The sequence below is a fragment of the Patella vulgata genome, chromosome 3, assembly GCF_932274485.2.
Source record: "Patella vulgata chromosome 3, xgPatVulg1.2, whole genome shotgun sequence".
Taxonomy (NCBI): domain Eukaryota; kingdom Metazoa; phylum Mollusca; class Gastropoda; family Patellidae; genus Patella; species Patella vulgata.
Window position 1 is genome coordinate 12,086,912 of NC_065881.2, and position 19,327 is coordinate 12,106,238.

General features: G+C 39.8%; 2 protein-coding genes across 2 annotated transcripts; one reads left to right on the forward strand and one right to left on the reverse strand.

Moving 5' to 3' along the window:
• Positions 1-5,298: 5,298 nt before the first annotated feature.
• LOC126816144 (zinc finger protein 142) lies at positions 5,299-16,594 on the forward strand. The gene is made up of 3 exons (XM_050542356.2): positions 5,299-5,305; positions 7,146-7,750; positions 9,970-16,594. The coding sequence occupies exons 2-3, from the start codon at positions 7,213-7,215 to the stop codon at positions 12,741-12,743; spliced, it is 3,312 nt and encodes a 1,103-aa protein (XP_050398313.1). The 5' UTR covers positions 5,299-5,305; positions 7,146-7,212; the 3' UTR covers positions 12,744-16,594.
• Positions 16,595-16,689: 95 nt separating this feature from the next.
• LOC126816188 (putative nuclease HARBI1) lies at positions 16,690-19,113 on the reverse strand. The gene is made up of 2 exons (XM_050542454.2): positions 18,333-19,113; positions 16,690-17,923 (listed from the first exon to the last, which is right to left on the reverse strand). Exons 1-2 carry the CDS (start codon positions 19,095-19,097, stop codon positions 17,351-17,353), a joined length of 1,338 nt encoding a protein of 445 aa, XP_050398411.1. The 5' UTR covers positions 19,098-19,113; the 3' UTR covers positions 16,690-17,350.
• Between the last annotated feature and the right edge of the window lie 214 nt (positions 19,114-19,327).

The window sequence follows — 19,327 nt, forward strand, 5'->3', positions numbered from 1 at the left end:
GAACCCTCGCCACAAACGTTGTCATTATTCGTAAATTGTTGCAGGAACAGCGTCTAGTTGTTTGGTGGGACGAAAAACCTATTTAAGGCGCTAGCTCGCTAGCTGGATACCTCGGGTTTGATCCCGGTGTCAGCGGGAGGGGGGGGGGACAATGACAATATCTAGACATTCGGGTGGGATGAAAAAAAAACGAGGCTACGTGTGTGTTTACAGCAACGAACTATTGGCAATTGGAATTCAGCTGCTGCCCGGGCATAATTTCAGCCATAGCACACTGTATTACATTATGCCCGTTTCCATTAGCCCAGTCTGAACAGAACAGTCGAACGCTAAATCCCATTTCATTTCCGTATCCCCGACCTTTCTTAAGATTTGTTATGGGTTCTTTTACGTGCGTCTCAAGGTCTCCCTGGAAAATTGGGGTTCGTCTTATTTGAACAACTAGGCAAATCTACAGTTCTATTAAAATACATATAGCTCATAGTAACGAAAGAAATTCTGTGTTTTTATTTTCTACAGGTCGGCAGTAGACAGACTGATGATGATTGAAGGTTAATTTAACTATAAAATACCACGGTGTAAATCTACAAGACGCGCACCTGTTGTTAGTCATCTATAAATAGAATGATGTAGAATAGTTCGCCTAAACATTGTAAATATCACGGCTTATAATAGATTTGAAACTTTATCCGGTATACAATCTGAAATAGACAGTCTTAGATTACTGGACTGGTTCAAAGTGTGTGTGTGTATGAGAGAGAGAGAGGGGGGGGGGGGAGAGAGAGAGGGGGGGGGAGAGAGAGGGGGGATGGGAGAGAGAGGGAGTTTAGCGATAATTTTGGGCCAAGCCTCGATGATCATTACTAAAGTATGTACGATAAAAAAAATATAGTCTCGATTATCCAGTTTTTGATTTAATCATGAGCGTTAAGTAGCAGATCGGATTATAATCCAGTAAATATCGCAGGCTAGCAATGACATCGAGAGTTGATTATAATCTGGATAGGTTAATTAATGTTTAATTAATAATTTAGATAACATTTCAGGTCTAAAGAAAGACCTGCAATAGGCAGATCTAGCTCTTGCATAATGTATGTTTAATGTATTTTTGGATGAATCCAGTTTAATCTATTTCCATCTAACTGCTGCTCTTCTCATTATTCATGCAGTTTAGTAGGATGTAAAAAAAATATTATTCGGTGCTACAGAATAAATAAATAAGATATCTCAATCTGAAACGGCAGCCACGGTGGCTAAGTGGGTAAGACGCTGGCTCGCTAGTCTGGAGGTCGCGTGATCTATCCCTGCATTGGCCGAGAAAGTTTATCGGGATTTTCCGACATGGTTTCCCCTTGTCAATGGTGCAGGACGGAGGGCCTGATAAGGGCAGCTGTCTAGTCTTTCGGATGAGACGATAAACCGGTGCCCCGTGTATACATTGGCGTGCACGTAAATGATCCCTTGGCAGTTGGAATTCGGTATAAGAGTAGGCCATAGTGCCGCTGCCCGGGCAAAATTTCCCTCATAGTATACTGCATGGCGTATGCCTGTCTTCATTAGAGCAGAGCAGTAGGACGTTAAACCCCATTTCATTTCTCAATCTGAAGTTGCTATGTTTAGAATTCTAGAAGGAGTTATTCATACCCTGCCACGTGTACAACTCTCGCCATTAGGTTATTAAAAGCTAAATGGAGCAGACACTTGAACGCTGAGTCCAGAAGGCCAATGTACTCGGTTTAAGATGACCCCAGGCCACAAATAGAATCCCTTCGTTCCCTTCGTTCCTTGGATGATATCGCAAAGTGTTTCCTACAAAACGTGCTAGAAAATGCCAAAAAGTTTGCTTAGACCACCTTGGGATAGAGGAAATAGATACCATCGAACATACCTTTAAATCTACAGTGGGTCACTGTGGTCAGTGAGTAAGGGGTTGACTCGCTAACCAGGAGAATCCTGGGTTCGGTCCTTGTGTTGGCCGAGAACGCTCCTCGGGAATTCTCAGCGTGGTTTCCCTTTGCCATTGGTGTCTGGCAAGAAACAACGTCCAGGCGTTCGGATGCCTCGAAAATCGAAAGTCCCGTGTACACGTTGATTTACACAGAACTCTTGATATTGTAGTTGGAATTGGAAATAAGGGAAGGAGGTAGCGCCGCTGTCTGTCTAACGTTTTCATATTTATTCGCCCGGTTGGAGCAGCAAAGCAGAATGTTACACCGCATTTCAATTGTTTCTACACACAAAAAAAAATGCAATCTTTAATACAAGTTAAAATTCCGTCGTCATCGGGGCTTTTATCTGATTCAATTTTACTTGGCACGTGATAATAAAGTTGGCAACCGTCTCTAACGAGTACCGAGTACTTTTCGCGCGCTATTTTAGGATCCAATTTAATGCATAGTTCACACATTTTATGCCATCGACTCACAGGAAATATATTTGGTATAATGGTGTAGTGCATAAAACATATTCCTTGGTGCACAAATACACACTGTAAATTTTATGGCAAATCGTCAAGTTTCCCGAGGCAGGGTATGCTGCTAAGATTTTTTAAAACACCTGATTGATATATTGTCTGGTTGAATGATGATATTATGTAGTTGAATGATGATATTATCTAGTTGAATGATGATATTGCCTGGTAGAATGATGATATTATCTAGTTGATGATGATATAATCTGGTTGAATGATGATATAATCTGGTTGAAAGATGATGATATAATCTGGTTGAATGATGATATAATCTGGTTGAATGAAGATACTATTTAGTTGAATGATGATATTGTCTGGTTGATGATGTTATTATCTATTGAATGATGATATTGCCTGGTAGAATGATGATATTGTCTGTTTGAATGATGATATTATCTGGTTGAAGGATGTTAATATCTGGTTGAGTGATGATATTGCGTAGATATTCCGTGGTTGAATGAAGATATTGCCTCGTTTAGGGTTTGACGTCCATTCGTAGGGGTCTTTATCAGTGGGAGTAAACCGGAGGACCCGGGGGACCCGAAGAAAACCTACGAGGTTAGACAGGCGATACTTCTCTTTATCACGTACAAGGCGGGATTTGAAACCACGCCAGTTAACTCAATGACAGGCCTCATGATACAGAGCGCATGTGCTAACCATTCAGCCATCCAAAGGCATAGGGGTATTATGCAGTGGGAGGAAGCCGGAGGACCCGGAGAAAACCTACGAGGTTAGACAGGCGATACTTCTCCTTATCACGTACAAGCCGGGAATCCTAACCACGCCACTTGACTCAATGGCAGACCTTATGATCTAAGGCGAACGCGTTAGACCACTAACCAAACCCCGTTCCCAATAATACCTCGTCTACAGAAACAAGAGATGAGATTTTCGCTGTTTGCCAATTAAAGAAACAAGAATTCACCGTCTATTGGCCACGTGGAGACCAGATTTACACGCAATAGTCGATATATAGAATTGATGATCAATTTGGGACCCGAGTAAACGTCTACAAGCGTATCTTGCATTCTTGGCGCCGAATTACCATCAAAATAGATTTAATCCTACACGAATAGCGATAAAACAAATTCCGATTTTTTTAAGGAATAGATGAGACTTACATTTGGTAATTTTAATGGTGACAGATGAAAGGAGAATTTTGCAATGTCAGCGTCGTTTTGCTGCTACCGGGATAATAATGAAGGGCGTAAGTCATGTTGTGTGCTTTGGAGAATATGGTGCCCAGATAGTGACGTTGATCAGGGGGTCTTTTGTGTTGCCAATGATTTTTATACTCAAGAGAGAGAGAGAGAGAGAGAGTTCTAGTAAACCCACGAGATTGGACAGGCGATCCTATTCCTTGTCACGTACAAGCACGAAATCGAAACCATGCCACTTGATTGAATGGCAGGCCCTACGGTCTAACGCGCACGTGTTAATCTTCAGGGGTCAATATTATTACCCATGGAGCGAATGTCTTTGCATTTGGATGAATGATGTGTGTAATAAAAGAATATATTTTATTAGAACGGATTTCACTTATAAATTATTTTTCTGTAACACTTGATACCACGTTGTTGTTTTTTTTTTGTTTTTTTTTTGGGGGGGGGGGGGCGTTTTTTATTTCTTTTAATGCGAATGTTGTAGGCTATTACTTTATTTAAACAATGGGGTCGGTGAACGTGTAGGTGCGGCTAGCCATTGCAGGGGGCTGGTGGTCTAGAGTCCCAAGTAACTCAAGTAAATATTGCCAACTAACCTCGTAACGTTGTTTATCTACGGATGCCTCTCTCTCTCTCTCTCTCTCTCTCTCTCTCAATACGTCGAGAGAAATATGAAATTCATTTTCATTCGAATAATAATTCATTCAAGCAAAGCCTAATACAAATCTTCTGAGGGTTTTGTTTATTTGTCTGTTTTGGTGTTTTTTTCTTGGGGGGGGGGGGTATAATTTTTGGGTGGTGGGGATGGGGATGGGAGGGGGGCTAGGGTTTTGTTTTGCTTTGTTTTTGGTTGAGATTGTAAGGGGTTCCTTTCAGTGGGCCGGGGGGGGGGGGTAAATTCTATTGCGTGATGGTGAAGTGTGTGTGGGTGGGGGGGGGGGGGGGGTATTTGTTTCCCACTTAAAATGAATAATAATTTTCATGTTCCCAAATGTATTTATATAAAACCATTTATTATATTTAAAATCAAATCGTTTTCTTATTTTCATAAAGAAAACAACCAAAAAAAAATAAATAAAAACAAAACCAGAGAGAAAGAGAAATGTGGTTAAACGTCCACTAGGTCATTTCGGGACTAACATATATGTTTTGAACAGTGGAAACAGGTAACCGGAGGACCCGGAGAAAACCCACGAGGTTGGACAGGCAACCCTACTCCTTGTGCACGCACAACCGGGGAATCGAAACCACGCCAGTTGACTCAATGACAGACTTTATGATACAGCGCGCACCTGCTACCCCCCCCCCCCCCAACCCCGCCAAACCAAAAAAAAAAAAAAAAAAAAAGGGGCATATGAGGCTAATTAACACAATAAGGGTCAATCTAGTATAACTGTTGTTTAAATTTTTAATTTATCAATATCGAAGTGTGTTGATGGAGGTATAGCAATATAATCCTAACCGCATTTTTTTCTATATTTAAGAAATAAAGTTGATGGAAGAAAATAATTAACTCTGTAAAATACGTGATATTCAAATGTATTTGTATTTTCGCTACATTGTCATCTGGCTAATGATCAGTCATTGTGTTGAGATTTTGTTGTTATTTTGTAACTAGGCCAAGCCAAAGATTTGACTCGAGCGCCCTCTTAGTAATGGCGTCCAACCGGTAGGTTTCTTCTCGACTTTTCACTGAAATAATCCATGTTTATGTTCACTTTCGTTTAATTTTCAGGTATATTAATGTTGTAATTCCGTCTTTCGCAATGCCTTTTAAATGTTACTAACATTTAGAAACTTTGAAATTATGATGAATTTGAGTGATATGCAAATCGAAAAAGTACGTTGTTTTGGCCTTGTTTAACTCGACATTCGCGATCAAAGATGGCTGGCCATATTCGTGCTGTTGTCCCGTTATACGATAACTTTGTACACATTACGTATTACGTTTAGTGCGTGCACGTGTGATTTTATGTGCGTTCCTATCGATTATATATCACCGTTTCTTGACTTAATATTAAAGAAGTTAGGGTTTTTATATTAAATATATCAAAATGCATGGAATAAGTGTGCACAGTGTTTTACATTGTAACGGTTTTATTTAGGAAGGGGGATAACTCCATTATTGATAGTTGGAATAAGGTATCGACCCACAGTTATTTTTTCTCCATTGAGTTCAATTTTAAATTCAGATATATCTATGACATTTGTTTTGGGCTTTTTTTTAACATTTCAAGGCCAGTTAATATGTCAGAAGTACCGGTGTTGAACACCTAGCTTTTTTGATAAAATGCAAGGAGACGCGGTAGCTCAGTAAATACAACACTTGCTCGCTATCCATGAGGTCTCAGGTTTGCCCCCGGTGTTGGCCTAGAAAGTTCCTTGGATTTTTCCGGTGCTGTTTCCATTTGTCAGTGGTGCAGGAGGGAGGTCTATTAAGGACAGTGTCTAGTCATTTGGATAGTCCCAAAAAAATGAGGTCCCGCTATACATTGGCATACAAGTAAAAGAAATTTGCAGCTGTCAGGTCAAAAATTCCCACATATCAAAAAAAGCTAACATAACACAGCAATTTAAGGGAAAATCTCAGATGCAGGTTTATCTTCTACTTTTCTGCACCAACTGGGCTAATGAAGATAAGCACATGCCATACATTTGAACAGGACAACAATTGAACTTTAACACAGAACCTAGGTTTTTGTGAGTCCATCCGAAGGACTAAACACTGTTTCTTGCCAGGACTCCGTTCTGCATTCCTGACTACAGCAAACCATGCTGGAAAAATCCCTGGGAACTTTCTCAACCAAAGCCAGGATTAAACACTGGATACTCCTGGTAAGTGAGCCAGCGCTTTATTCACTGAGGGAGGGGTAGGGTGGCCGAATGATTAGCACATGCGGGTTGTATCAGAAGGTCTGTCATTGAGCCAAATATTATGGTTTCGATTCCCCGGTTGTACGTGACAAGGAGTAGGGTCACCTGTCCAACCTCATGGGTTTTCTCCGGATCCTCTGGTTTCCTCCCACTGCTAAAGACAAAGACCTCTACATGCAAGTGAATTATTGAAATAAAATTGAACCATGTGTAACTCTCGAAATAATCTAGTTTGTGTTGAGTAGCCGTTAACACCCCTCTCTCTCTCTCTCTCTCTCTCTCTCTCTCTCTCTCTCTATCTCTCTCTTTATTCACTGAGCCAGTTTCCTGTTGTATTTGAGAAATATGACGGGTTGTAAGGATTCTTATAATAGATGACAATAATGTGGTATGTTTTAACTCTATGCAAAGCTGTGAACTAGTGAGTGAGACGTTAGCATCGCGATTTGGGATGTCTTTTGTTCGATCTCTGGAGTGCCTGGCAAGGGACAACATATACATGTAAAGTTGCTCGGATAGGACAAAAACACACATAGCACACTTCATTTCATATGCTGATCAGTGCAGAACAGTAGGACGTTAATTCCCATTTCATAAAGTCAAAAATATATTAATGCACCTCTCCCTCTTTTCAGGTCTGATGTGGAATTGCAAAGAGTTGGTAATATTGAAGATGGACAATATCCGTCTGTCCATGATCTCATGTCTCTCAGACGTGAAGTTACGATACAACCACTCTCCGGGAATACTCTACAGCCCACTAGACCTACAGGAATTCTGAACCTGCGCGAGAAGGTTATCCAGATTTTTCAAGAGGAGTCCGAGAGAGCCTGTGAAGAAGATGCAAAATATCGGAAATTTCTTTTGAAAGGGAGACTGACTTTGACTGTCAATGGTGAGGATAGAATATTCATCGAAATAAACGACACCTACCCCCATGATAACGGGACAACATCGCAAGAAATACCATTAGAGAGTATCCCACCCGTTGGCCAAATTCAGCCAATGAACACATCTGGTACTCAAATCATCCAATCGGCTTTAAATTATGATTTTTCACCAACGAACTATATTGACCAAGCAATGATTGACAGAGTAACCTCCCTTGGACAGTTAGAATTGCTGAGAAGGTACACAGCTTCACAGATTACCCAGAAACCACCCATCGACCATAACGATAGTAACCATGGCGACATTGTCAAGGACGGAAATGAACCAGTTAATCTCAATACCATGACAGGTGAGTCAGATTCAGATTGAGTACGGAGGGCCTGACAAGGACAGCTGTCTAGTCGTTCAGATGGGACGAAAAACCGAGGTCCCGTATACACATTGGCGTGCATGTAAAAGATCCCTTGACAGTTGGAATTTGATATAAGAGTAGGCCGTAGTGCCGCTGTCCGGGCAAATTTCCCTCATAAGCACACTGTATGGCGTATGCCCCTCTTCATTAGCCCAGTCGGAGCATAACAGTAGGACGTTAAACCCCATTTCATTTTAGTGAGCTAGTGTTTTACCCAATTAGCCAGCATGGCTCCTTTGTTGTAGTGTCACTTAGAGGTGAAATTTGGAATTTTTGGGAATATTTAAGAAAATTATGGGCCTTGCGCCTCTTGTACCGGGCACTGGCTCTAGTTCTATAAAATTTGTTGTCTGTCCATCCTTGTTGCATTTCTCCAGTTCCTCCCACTGCTGGGGAGGGGGGGGGGGATGGCCGAATGGTTAGCGCATGCGCGCTGCATCATAAGGTCTGTCATTGAGTCAACTGGTGCGGTTTCGATTCCCCCGTTGTACGTGACAAGGAGTAAGGTTGTGCAAGCAAATTATTGAAATAGAATTGATCAATATGTTAGTCCACATTTCTTTCTCTCACTCTCTCTCTCTCTCCTCACACCGCTAAAGGCCCCTCCCTGCACGCCATTTATTGAAATCTAATTGAACCATGTTAGTCCCAAAATGATCTAGTTTGTTTCGAGTTTGACAGACTTATCTCTCTAAATAAATTCTGTAACATTTTGACAGCTGGGCATGTTCCTTTTAACAGCCATCTATTGTTTATAGGATACATGTAGCTTCCCAGTATAAACACAAATCCCATCAATATTTAAACATATATTATGCAAGAACTAAATCTGCCTATTGCAGGTCTTTCTTTAGGCCTGAAATGTTATCTAAATTATTAATGAGACATTAATTAACTTATCCAGACCATAATTAACTCTCGATGTCATCGCTAGCCTGCGATCTTTACTGGATTAGGATCCGATTTGCTGCTTAACTTTCATTCATGATTAAATCATGAAATGGATAATCGAGACTATTTTTTTTATCCTACTGACTTTTTAGTAATGATGATCCACACTAGGCCGAAAATTCAATGGCTAAATTCTCAGTTCTGAGTGGATCAATTTGACTGAAATTTTTAGCAAATTCCCTTTACATTACCTAGTTTTTAACTATTATTGTGAGAACTGCTAGCCCTTATCTAATCTCCCATAATATATCTTTGAATATGTGGTAATTGTGAAATAATGTGTCCAGTTATATTTAGTTTTAAAAAAATTACTTATTTTGTCAAACAAGTGACCTCAGAAATGACATTTTATGGATAAATAATGTGAAACTAAAAACCAGATATTATTAGCTTGTCTGATGCCATATAAAATTGGGCCCTTGGGAACATTTTACAAAATGACATTTTATGGATAAAGGCTCTATAAAAATAATGTGAAACTATAAATCAGATATTATTAGTCTGTCTGGTGGCATATATATATATAAATATATATTGGGCCCTTGCGAACATTTAACAAAATCAATTTATTCTGAAAAATAAAAATGTTATTCAATTTCTAAGTTGGTGCATTAAACGTACCAGAAAATGAAATAGTTGGTGTTGTAATTCAGAATAGTGCTTAAAGATCCATTCTCAGTATCCCCAGAGCATCGTTCTGTTCTACTCCACTAACCCCAACTCTGGGTAGTCTCTATCATCCAGAAAAATATTTTACGAATATAGATGCGTTGTTAACATTTGAGAATAATAGGTCATTGGCTAGATTAACAAGTCTTTTATATTGGTTAATGGTATAATTGAAATAATATTGAACCATATGTTAGTCCCAAAATGGCTGGTTTGTGTCGAATGGATATTAAACCACATCTCTCTCTCTTTCTCTCTCTCTCTCTCTCTCTCTCTCTCTCTCTCTGAAATTTAAATGGGCTATATCATTGCTTATTGATTTACATGTACAATACCCCCCCCCCCTCCCTTTAAAAAGGTTTTAATTTTGGGGTTAACCTCGTGACAGGAAGTGATCAAATAGGGACACTTATTTTCTAAATATGGTTAAATGTGACGTTAGTGATAATGGAAGATAATTAATAATTTGACTTTTTAAAATGTTTCTAGCAAAGAATAAAAATAATATCTTGATTATTCTTTTCACTTCATTTCAGGCAGTCCAATGTTTCCCAAAACCGTGGAGAATGATTCTGAGAGACGATCTGAATCCCAGTTAGAACCACAGACACCGATAAATTTACAAATAACCTCTAATCCACCAGTGTTTCCGTCAAGAACAACTTCGACCAGCGTCACTAACACGTCCCCGGTGGAAGAATCAACAAATTTACAACCGAAACAAGTACCTGCTCAAAATTCTGAAAACGCCTCTGAGACATTCCCAGTCCCAACTTCATTAAATAATAAAACTATCGACGAGAGTAGTATACAGGAGGCTCGCAAATGTTATTTGTGTGAGGAAGTCTTTGAAGACAGAATGGCCTTTCTTCTCCATGTTGAAAAACATTATCAAGATCTGGCACAAAAATTTCAGCAAGATCAATCGGCGGACACCCTACTACACCAGTTAGAAGAATACGGGATGTCGTTGGAAAAATCAAAAAATCAAACAAAATCCAAACAACCATCATCAAAACCCCAAAAGAAAACCAAAACTCCAAAAGCTAAGACCAAAACCCCACCCAAAGAATCTCAAACTGCTGCAGTTGTTTATAAAGAAGATTCAGAAGAGGATGAGAATTTTCTGGATGGCTTTACAGATGATGAGGCAAATGATCCTAATTTTGTTGAAGACAGCATCCTATTTTCAAAATCAAAACAAACTCATGGACCATCCACAAGATCAAGATCTAAAAGCAATTCAGATCACCAAACTCCTTCAAAACGGAAAAATCCAGTTTCCCGCAAATCAAAGAAATCGACACCCAGGACGCCCTCTATATTAGAATCAAATATCACCGAAATCAGCACGGACATAGACACAGAAGCTGATCCGTCCTTGTCGACTGAGAAAACACCAGAAAGCTCTCCTCCAAAGCCAAAGAAATCCAGACGTAGTGCAAACGTCACGGCCCCTTTCATACCTCGACAAATCAAAACCAAACAAACCCCGAAACTCAACCGGTTAACAACCACGCCCAAAATGGCGCTAAAAATTCGGATGAAGGAGAAAACCAAAGCGCTGGCGATTAAAGCAGCCAATGAAGCTATTGCCGTGACAGTGACTCCGGATTTAAAGTGCACCGAGTGTGATAAACAATTCACGAACAGAAAAGCTTACATCCGCCATGCCCGGCGTCACAACACGAAGAAATGCCAGTGTGATATCTGCGGGAAGTCCTTCTCCACTCTAGATTCATTGTGCCACCATCAACGAGGTCTCCACGGCAACACGAAACCCTACTCGTGTGAAGAATGTGGGCAGACGTTCAACTTCCATCACAGTTACAAACTACACAAGCAGAAGCACTCTGGAGAACGTCCGTATAAATGCGAACATTGCAACAAATCGTATCTTACGTCCAGTCATCTCAAGGCCCATTGTACGGCAGTTCACAACCAAGGCAAGAAAAGTAAATTCGTTTGTACCGTCTGTGGCAAAACCTTCAATTATCAGAACAGTTTGCGGACTCATCAGATGATTCACTCTGGGGAGAGACCACACACCTGCCCCTTGTGCCAGAAAGGTTTCGTTAGTCGTCAAGCTCTTAGAACCCACGAACAATCCTATCATGTGACCGCCAAGAATTTCAAATGTGATATCTGCAGCAAATTCTATAAATCAGAAATGTTACTCAATGTACACAAGAGACGTCACACGAGTGATGTCAGTCGTTTCATGTGCGACATCTGCGGACGACAATTTATGTTCAAATCGAATCTCGAGGCTCACAAGTACGTGCATCAGGACGGACGGCCATTTGGATGTGACACCTGCGGTAAATCTTTTAAATGTATGTCGTCACTCTACACCCATCAGTACACCCACAAATTGGAAACGCCCTTTTTGTGTAAACTTTGTGGAAAAGCTTTCAAGACGAAAAACTGTTGCAAGGCCCATGAAAGGAGACACACAGCTGAGAAAAGTTTTATTTGTCCAACTTGCGGAAGCTGTTTTCCGGACAAGGGCGGACTTTCGAAACACATACGAACGATCCACAATCCACACAAACATTTTGTTTGTAAATTGTGTAATAAAATCGGAACGCGCGCTGACAACATGCGCACACATGTCAAGAGTCATGGAAAGGATATCGGATCGGAGAACATTGAAAACTTTATTATTGAGGTTTTTAATCCTGACGGAGTCCCGTTAACCGAGAGTGTCATCAAAATGCCGACGGAAGCGAAACCAAGATACAGCACCAACCCAGTTTCTCAAGAACAGCATCCCCAGACGAACCAAGATCCCCAACAGCAGATGTCCACATTGAACTACAGTCAGCTTGATCTCTTTCAGTCGCCTTCGACAACCATGCAAAGTCATCTACCACAGAGCACGCTGCTTGTCAATAGTCAGATTCCCAGCTCGGAGCACAATCAGCACATGATTCAACATTTCACCCAACAGCACAACCTTGTCAATATCATCAGCCATAACAACACCATGACAACACAGCCACCCCCACTCCCTCAAGGTCATATAGCACACGCTAGCAACACCCATGTTCATGCCATGACTCCGCCTCTAACACAATCTAACAACTCAATGACACCTCCTTTGAGTCACTCCTCCAGGATGACTCCGCCCATAACACACTCGGTCACACCCACCCCTCCTATGGCTCAATCGATGAGTCCTTCACCCGGCATGGTACAGATGAACCCTTCCTATACAACCCTACATCCCCTGACAACAGAAACCATGGTGATGGGTGGAATGGGTGGGGGGTATCAACCCCTCTATGCACCGTATAAGCACCAATAGAACTGACAGGACATTGATTTTGGATGACGAAGCTCGCTGGAAACAGGGCACATGGGTTTTTCTATTTACACTAAAATAGGGACACTAGAATATTATTTGATCATTTTTATATAAATGCATGGATTTGTTAATGTTTGATTATTTTGAGAATTTTTTTTAATAGGTTTTTGGCTTTTTCATCATGCTCTTTATGTTAAGGATGGATCTCGTCTTGTTACTATAAATAGGCCTAGCTGTATTTGGTGAGGGTGGGGTTTCCTGTCATTTTTTAACAAAGCATTTACAAGAGGTAATGAAATGAAATGAAATGGAGTTTAACGTCCTACTGTCCTGCTCCTAACCTGGGCTAATGAAGACGGGCATACGCCATACAGTGTGCTATGAGGGAAATTTTGCCCGGACAGCGGCACTACGGCCTACTCTTATATCGAATTCCAACTGCCAAGGGATTTACAAGAGGTAACAAGGTAGCTTAAGTCACATATCGGACCACAAAATTATCTTTATTTATTAACTTGTTTAATGACCTCTTTGAGTGCAATGTATATCAATTTACTACACTAGGATTCTGGATGGCGTGAGAGATTAACCAATGAAACCATCTGTTACGGTGACTTCTTGGCGTGCGATGCACGGAACTGTGGGTAAACCACTAGAAACGTCAACGCTGATTGATTAATCAATGCCTGACGCCATAGAGTAAAAAGCCGCTCATACGACCTCTGACGCGACCTTCTACTATAACCGGTAAGATCTTCATGTAGTGTAGGCCATCGGAAATATAAAAAAAAACGAAACGAAATATAGATCTGTATTTTAATCAGACGGATTGTATAATAATAGTGTCAATCAAGGGAAGCGAATATTTTGAATTCTTGTTTAGATTGTTTTAAATGAATATTTTTATATTTGTATCATCTTATCTTGTTATAAATGTCTTAAAGTAGCAAATATTCTTATTATCTTATAAAACAAACCAGGCCCCGAGTTCACAGAGCATTGTCAGACTTAAAGATGGGTTCCCAGAAAAGTATTTATTGGGTGGTTATTTCCAATAAAGGTATGGTAATTTTGGTATATATGGAAAGTAGAGATATCCAATCTTATTAGAAAAATACTGGAGCGTATACAGGACAAAAATGTAAGGGTTCCCCTAATCAATAGCCCGACGATTAGGAATTTCTGCACGTGTGATGTCAAAGGTCAAACGCGAACATTGATTGCTTGATGTACAAGTTGATAAACTTTATGAAGAGTTAGACGTACAACACTTTCTGAGATAAAAAAGACGCGGGTAGTGGATAATCCGAGAATTTAATTAGGATTCGATATTTGTAATAAATATTGAGCGATTAAAGACAACATCGTCTTATGTATGCAATGAATTCTCCTCTGACTTCCAAGTGAAGTAAGTCACGTGACGTAAACATGACCTGGTTTGATCGAATTTTTATAGCAGGACATTCCTTCGCAATTACAATGTTTGAGAAGGATTTGAAGCAAAGTTATGACAAATTAATTAGTTTGAATATGTTTTAGTCCATATATACCATTAAATCACCCAGTTTGTACGCAGGAACCCATCTTTAAGAATTTACTCAAAATTGTTCACCTTATTTTAACTAAAGTATAGCCCTTTATAAAACTTTTGTTGTTTTAATGTATCAAATACATAATAAGACACAATGTGCAGAGTTTTATGTTTCTGGATCAAAGATATTTCTCATAAACAGTGATTGAAAGTTGAGTAAATTCCTGAGAATGCGTTGTGAACTCGTGGCCATATTCTATCTTTGTTAAAGTTGAAATATTGTTATTATTTATAAAAAAAAAACAAATGAAATTAAATGGGGTTTAACGTCCTACTGTTCTGTGCCGACTGAGCTAATGAAGATGGGCATATGCTATACAGTGTGCAATGAGTTTTCAGTCCTATCCGAACGACTATACGTTATCTCATGCCAGGCCCTCTGTCCGTCCTGCGCCACTGACAAGGGGGAACTGCGCCTGATAATCCAGACTAACTTTCTCGGCATACACAGGGATTGAACACTAGACATCTTGATTAGTGAGCCAACATCTTACTCGCTGAGTCACCACTTTCCATAGAGTTAAAGCATACTGCCTTGTAATCATCTATTATTTTAAAGAATCCTTACAAACCTTCATATTTTTCAAATACAAAATTTGAAAACACTAAAACTCTTAATTATGCTAGGTTCCCACTATCAGGATTCGCGCGATTGAAATCTTGGTTTTAAACATACATTCTGCAAGGGCTAAATCTTCCTATTGCAGGTCTTTCTTTAGGCCTGGCCTGAAATGTTATCTAAATTATGAATTAACTTATCCAGACCATATTCAACTCTAGATGGCATCGCTAGCCTGCGATCTTTAGTGGATTATGAGCCGATTTACTGTTCCAGTTCCATTCATGATTTAATCATTAAATGGATAATCGAGACTATGTATTTTATCGTACCAATATTAGTAATAATGATCGAGGCTAGGCCTAAAATTCAATCGGTAAAATCTCGGTTCAGAGTGGATCAATTTAACTGAAATTTTCAGCAAAACCCTTTACATTATCTAGTTTTTAACTATTATAGTGAGAACTGCCAGCTCTTTATCTAATCTCCCATAATGTACATGTATCTTTAATCATTGAGTAATCATGGTGATCCTATCAGGTCATATCATATATTGAGGTCAGTTGTAGCAGTCTTGTTAATCGTATTGATACATACCCAAACGTATCTGCGTGTAAGGTTTATTTACGATGAGCGACCTCATAAAGAGAAAAACAGTGAGATCTTTTTTTAAAAATCGCTAATACCAGAGCTGATAGGATTTCTTAATTAAAGTAACAATGCCCATTAGTACTAGACAGCTGTACTTGTCAGGCCCTCTATCCTGCATCACTGACAATGGGGAACCACGCCGGAAAATCTGGATGACTTTTCTCGGCCAATGCAGGGATCGAACACCAGGCTTGCGAGCCACCCAACCACTAAGACACCGTGACCCCCAAGACATATTATAAACAATAGGAATGAGTAAAGACTGATTATAAACAACAACAAATATCTACGGCTTGCAGACTCAAGGCTGCTTTAATAGTATCCAAAATGGATCTCTGATATTAGTTTGATAATAGAGAGAGACAGAAATGGGGTTTAATATCCATTCATGGTGGCTAAGTGGGTGAGGTGCTGGCTCGCTAGCCTGGAAGTCAGGTGTTCATCCCCGCATTGACCTAGAAAGTTCATCCAGACTTTCCGGTGTGGTTCCCCCTTGTCAGAGATGTAGGACGCAGGTCCTGACAAGGACAGCTGTCTAGTCATTCGGATGGAACGAAAAACCAAGGTCCAATTTGTACACGTAAAAGATCCCTTGACAGTTGGAATTCGATATAAGAGTAGGCCGCAGTGACGCTGTCCAGGCAAAATTTGCCTCATAGCACACTCTATGGCGTATGCCCGTCTTCATGTCACCAGAACAATAGGACGTTAACCCCCATTTCATGTCATTACATTTCGGGACTAACATATGGCTCAATTTTATTTAGCAGTGGGAGGAAACCGGAATACCTGGAGAAAACCCACGAGGTTAGAAATAATCTATAGAGAGGAGGGATGATTCATTAGAATATACTTGTACTTGTAGACGGGGGAATGCAATAAAATGATTTTCTGTCTCAATCTTTACACTGCTGGAAGATTATACAATAACTATCACATTTATTTCTTTTATTTTTTTATATTTCAAACTTGTCTTTTTTATATCTGTAGAAATTATTTTATCTATATTTAAATGTGCATATTCAAATTAAATAAATATATTCAATTAGCTGTGTAAAATTTTAAGTAATTTTATTATAAGTTAAGAGGCATAGCTGTACTCCAATCCTTGAGGTTTTAGTCCCAAATCTACCTGTTTAGAGAAGATCCTCTGACACTTTAACGAGAAACAAATGATCCCAAATCTGTAAGATCGAATCAGTGTGTCGATGGATTGAAATGAAATGGGGTTCTGCACCAACTCAGAACTGGGCTAAGGAAGACAGAGACATATACCATGTAGTGTACTCTAAGGGAAATCTTGTCAGGGCAGTGGGGCTACTGCCGTCTATCCATCGAATTCCAACTGTCAGGGTTCTTTCACGTGCACGCGAACTTGTACATGTGACCCTGGAAAAATATCTGTCCACATTGCACTGAACTTTCTTAGTCAACACTGGGAGCAAACCCAGAAGGGACTGAAACGTGATGGCATTCACGTAAAAGAACCCTTGACAGTTGGAATTTCAAAATACATGTAAGAGTCTGGACACTATTGGGCATGGGAGGTTGAGTGGTCTGTCATTGAGTCATGTAGCGTGGTTTTGATTCCCACGTGAACCTGACAAGGAGTAGGGTTGCTTATCCAACCTTGTGGGTTTTCTCCAGGTCCTTCGGTTTCCTCCCACTGTTAAAGACCCCTACAAGCAAGCGAACTATCGATATAAAATTAAACCATGTTAGTCCTGAAATGATCTAGTTTGCGTCAAATGGTCTTCAAACCCCATTTGGTGCAAAATGTAGGATGTTAAACCCCATTTCATTTAATCACGAGACGTCATCCTCTTTGTGAACAACTAGAATTGAATCAGAAGAATTAATAATGTCTCTGATTTCGTCTCTTTTAATAACGGAACTTTCCTCCACTGGGAGTAAACATTCAGCTTCTGTAACAAATGTATCTATGGAAACATGAGGTTCGATCGGAGTTGTCTCCCCCTCCATGACATCACCCGCATTCTGACAAAAGTTATGCAGAGCACAACACACTAATACAATTTTCACAACCTCCTCCATCTTACCATTCTCCACATAATTGAGTCTCGGAAATCTGGTTTTGAGTCTCTGGAAAGTCTGAGTAATTAAATCAAGAATCTGGGAATGAACGTGGTTGTATTTTAAGTAACTGTCGTCTGGCGTTTCCTCGTAAGGGGTCATGATCCAATCCAACAAAGGATACGCGAGATCGCCTATTAAAAATGTTCCATTTGGGAAATAACGGTTTGTATCTTTCTGGACATCCTCAAAGATGTCAGAGTCTTTTAATACAGCCATGTCTGCCATTAATCCTGGCCAACCTGTACAGCAATGTAGAAAGTTCATCTTGTGGTCACAGACGGCCTGAAATGAAATTTGAAAAAATGTGATGAACAACTCCTTACTAAATGATGTACATGCCAGGGACCCCCCCCCCACACACACACACACACACACAACCCCTTATGGTCCCAGAACTGAGACAGCCTGAAATGAAAAAAAAACCAACAATTAAAGCCCAGATCATTTTTTTTTAAAAATGTATAAATATATCACAAGGAGTTGTAAAAAGCCTTCCTTCCCCCCTCCATGCGGTAACAAGTAGCCTGAAATTTAAAAAAACAAAAAAAAAACAACAACAGATAAATAGAAAAAATTGATGAATATCTCAAGGAGATGTAAATGACCTAGATATCAGTATAAGTAGGCCTATGTATGGCAGGTCAACCATCATGATTGATAGCCAATTTATAATACATCCATATACGTGTACCTGTAATGCTACTGAAGATTTTCCTGTTTTATTCATATAAAATGATTCATTGTCTTGAGGTGTTTTGATGCGAACCTGACAAATGTCTATCGCACCAATACAGTTTGAAAATCCTGGCTGTTCTAGCGGGTTGCATAGAGCCGAATCACAAATCTCCTCTGGCTTCGGCCATCGAATAAATAAAAACATATTTTGATATATCACAGATATTGCTATGGTTACAGCTTCCAGTATCGCGCTCTCTGATAAGTTGTATTTCTGAGATAATTTACTTATTGGTAAATTGGATCCAAGATATTCTAGCATAATCAAAAGTTTGAGTTCGTCTCTAATGACAATGTCATTTTTTCCCGTGGTGACTTTCGTTGACGTTGGAATTGCAAGCGGAACTAATTTATCAATAAATAATTTAAGAAATTGTTCAAATACAGGCGACGAAATTCTATAAATAGCTCTAAATTTATCTGGCGGCAAAACAGACCAACCATTGGGCAAACTGGATGGTAATGCCACACATGGATCACTGTCAACGCGAACACTGTCATCGCTACTTTCGATTTTATCGTCTTCATCGCTTGTTTTGTCATTCGGTTCTGCTGTACTTTGCACTTTGTTTTGATAATGGTTCACTACAACCGCTGTCACGACATCGCCTATTTGCGAATCTGATAAAACGTCTGAAAATAACACATCATCCAAGTCAATATCTAAGAAATCCATCACAACAGGAATCATTGCTGTCAAAATTTCTTTGGGTTCGGCCATTTTGGAGGTAGAGTGGCCGTCCTTGTTTTTATCAAACATGGGAGACAACTTCATTTAAAGAGTAGGAGGCAGACCACCATTTTAATTAAAATTTCACATTGACTTCAATGTTAATTCTGGCCCCTTTGCCCACCTCCAACTTTTCTCCAAATTTTCGTTGGGCTGAATGCTTTTCACTACAGACAGAGGAACAAATGGTCATGTCTTTGCATTAAAAATTGTATGAGGTT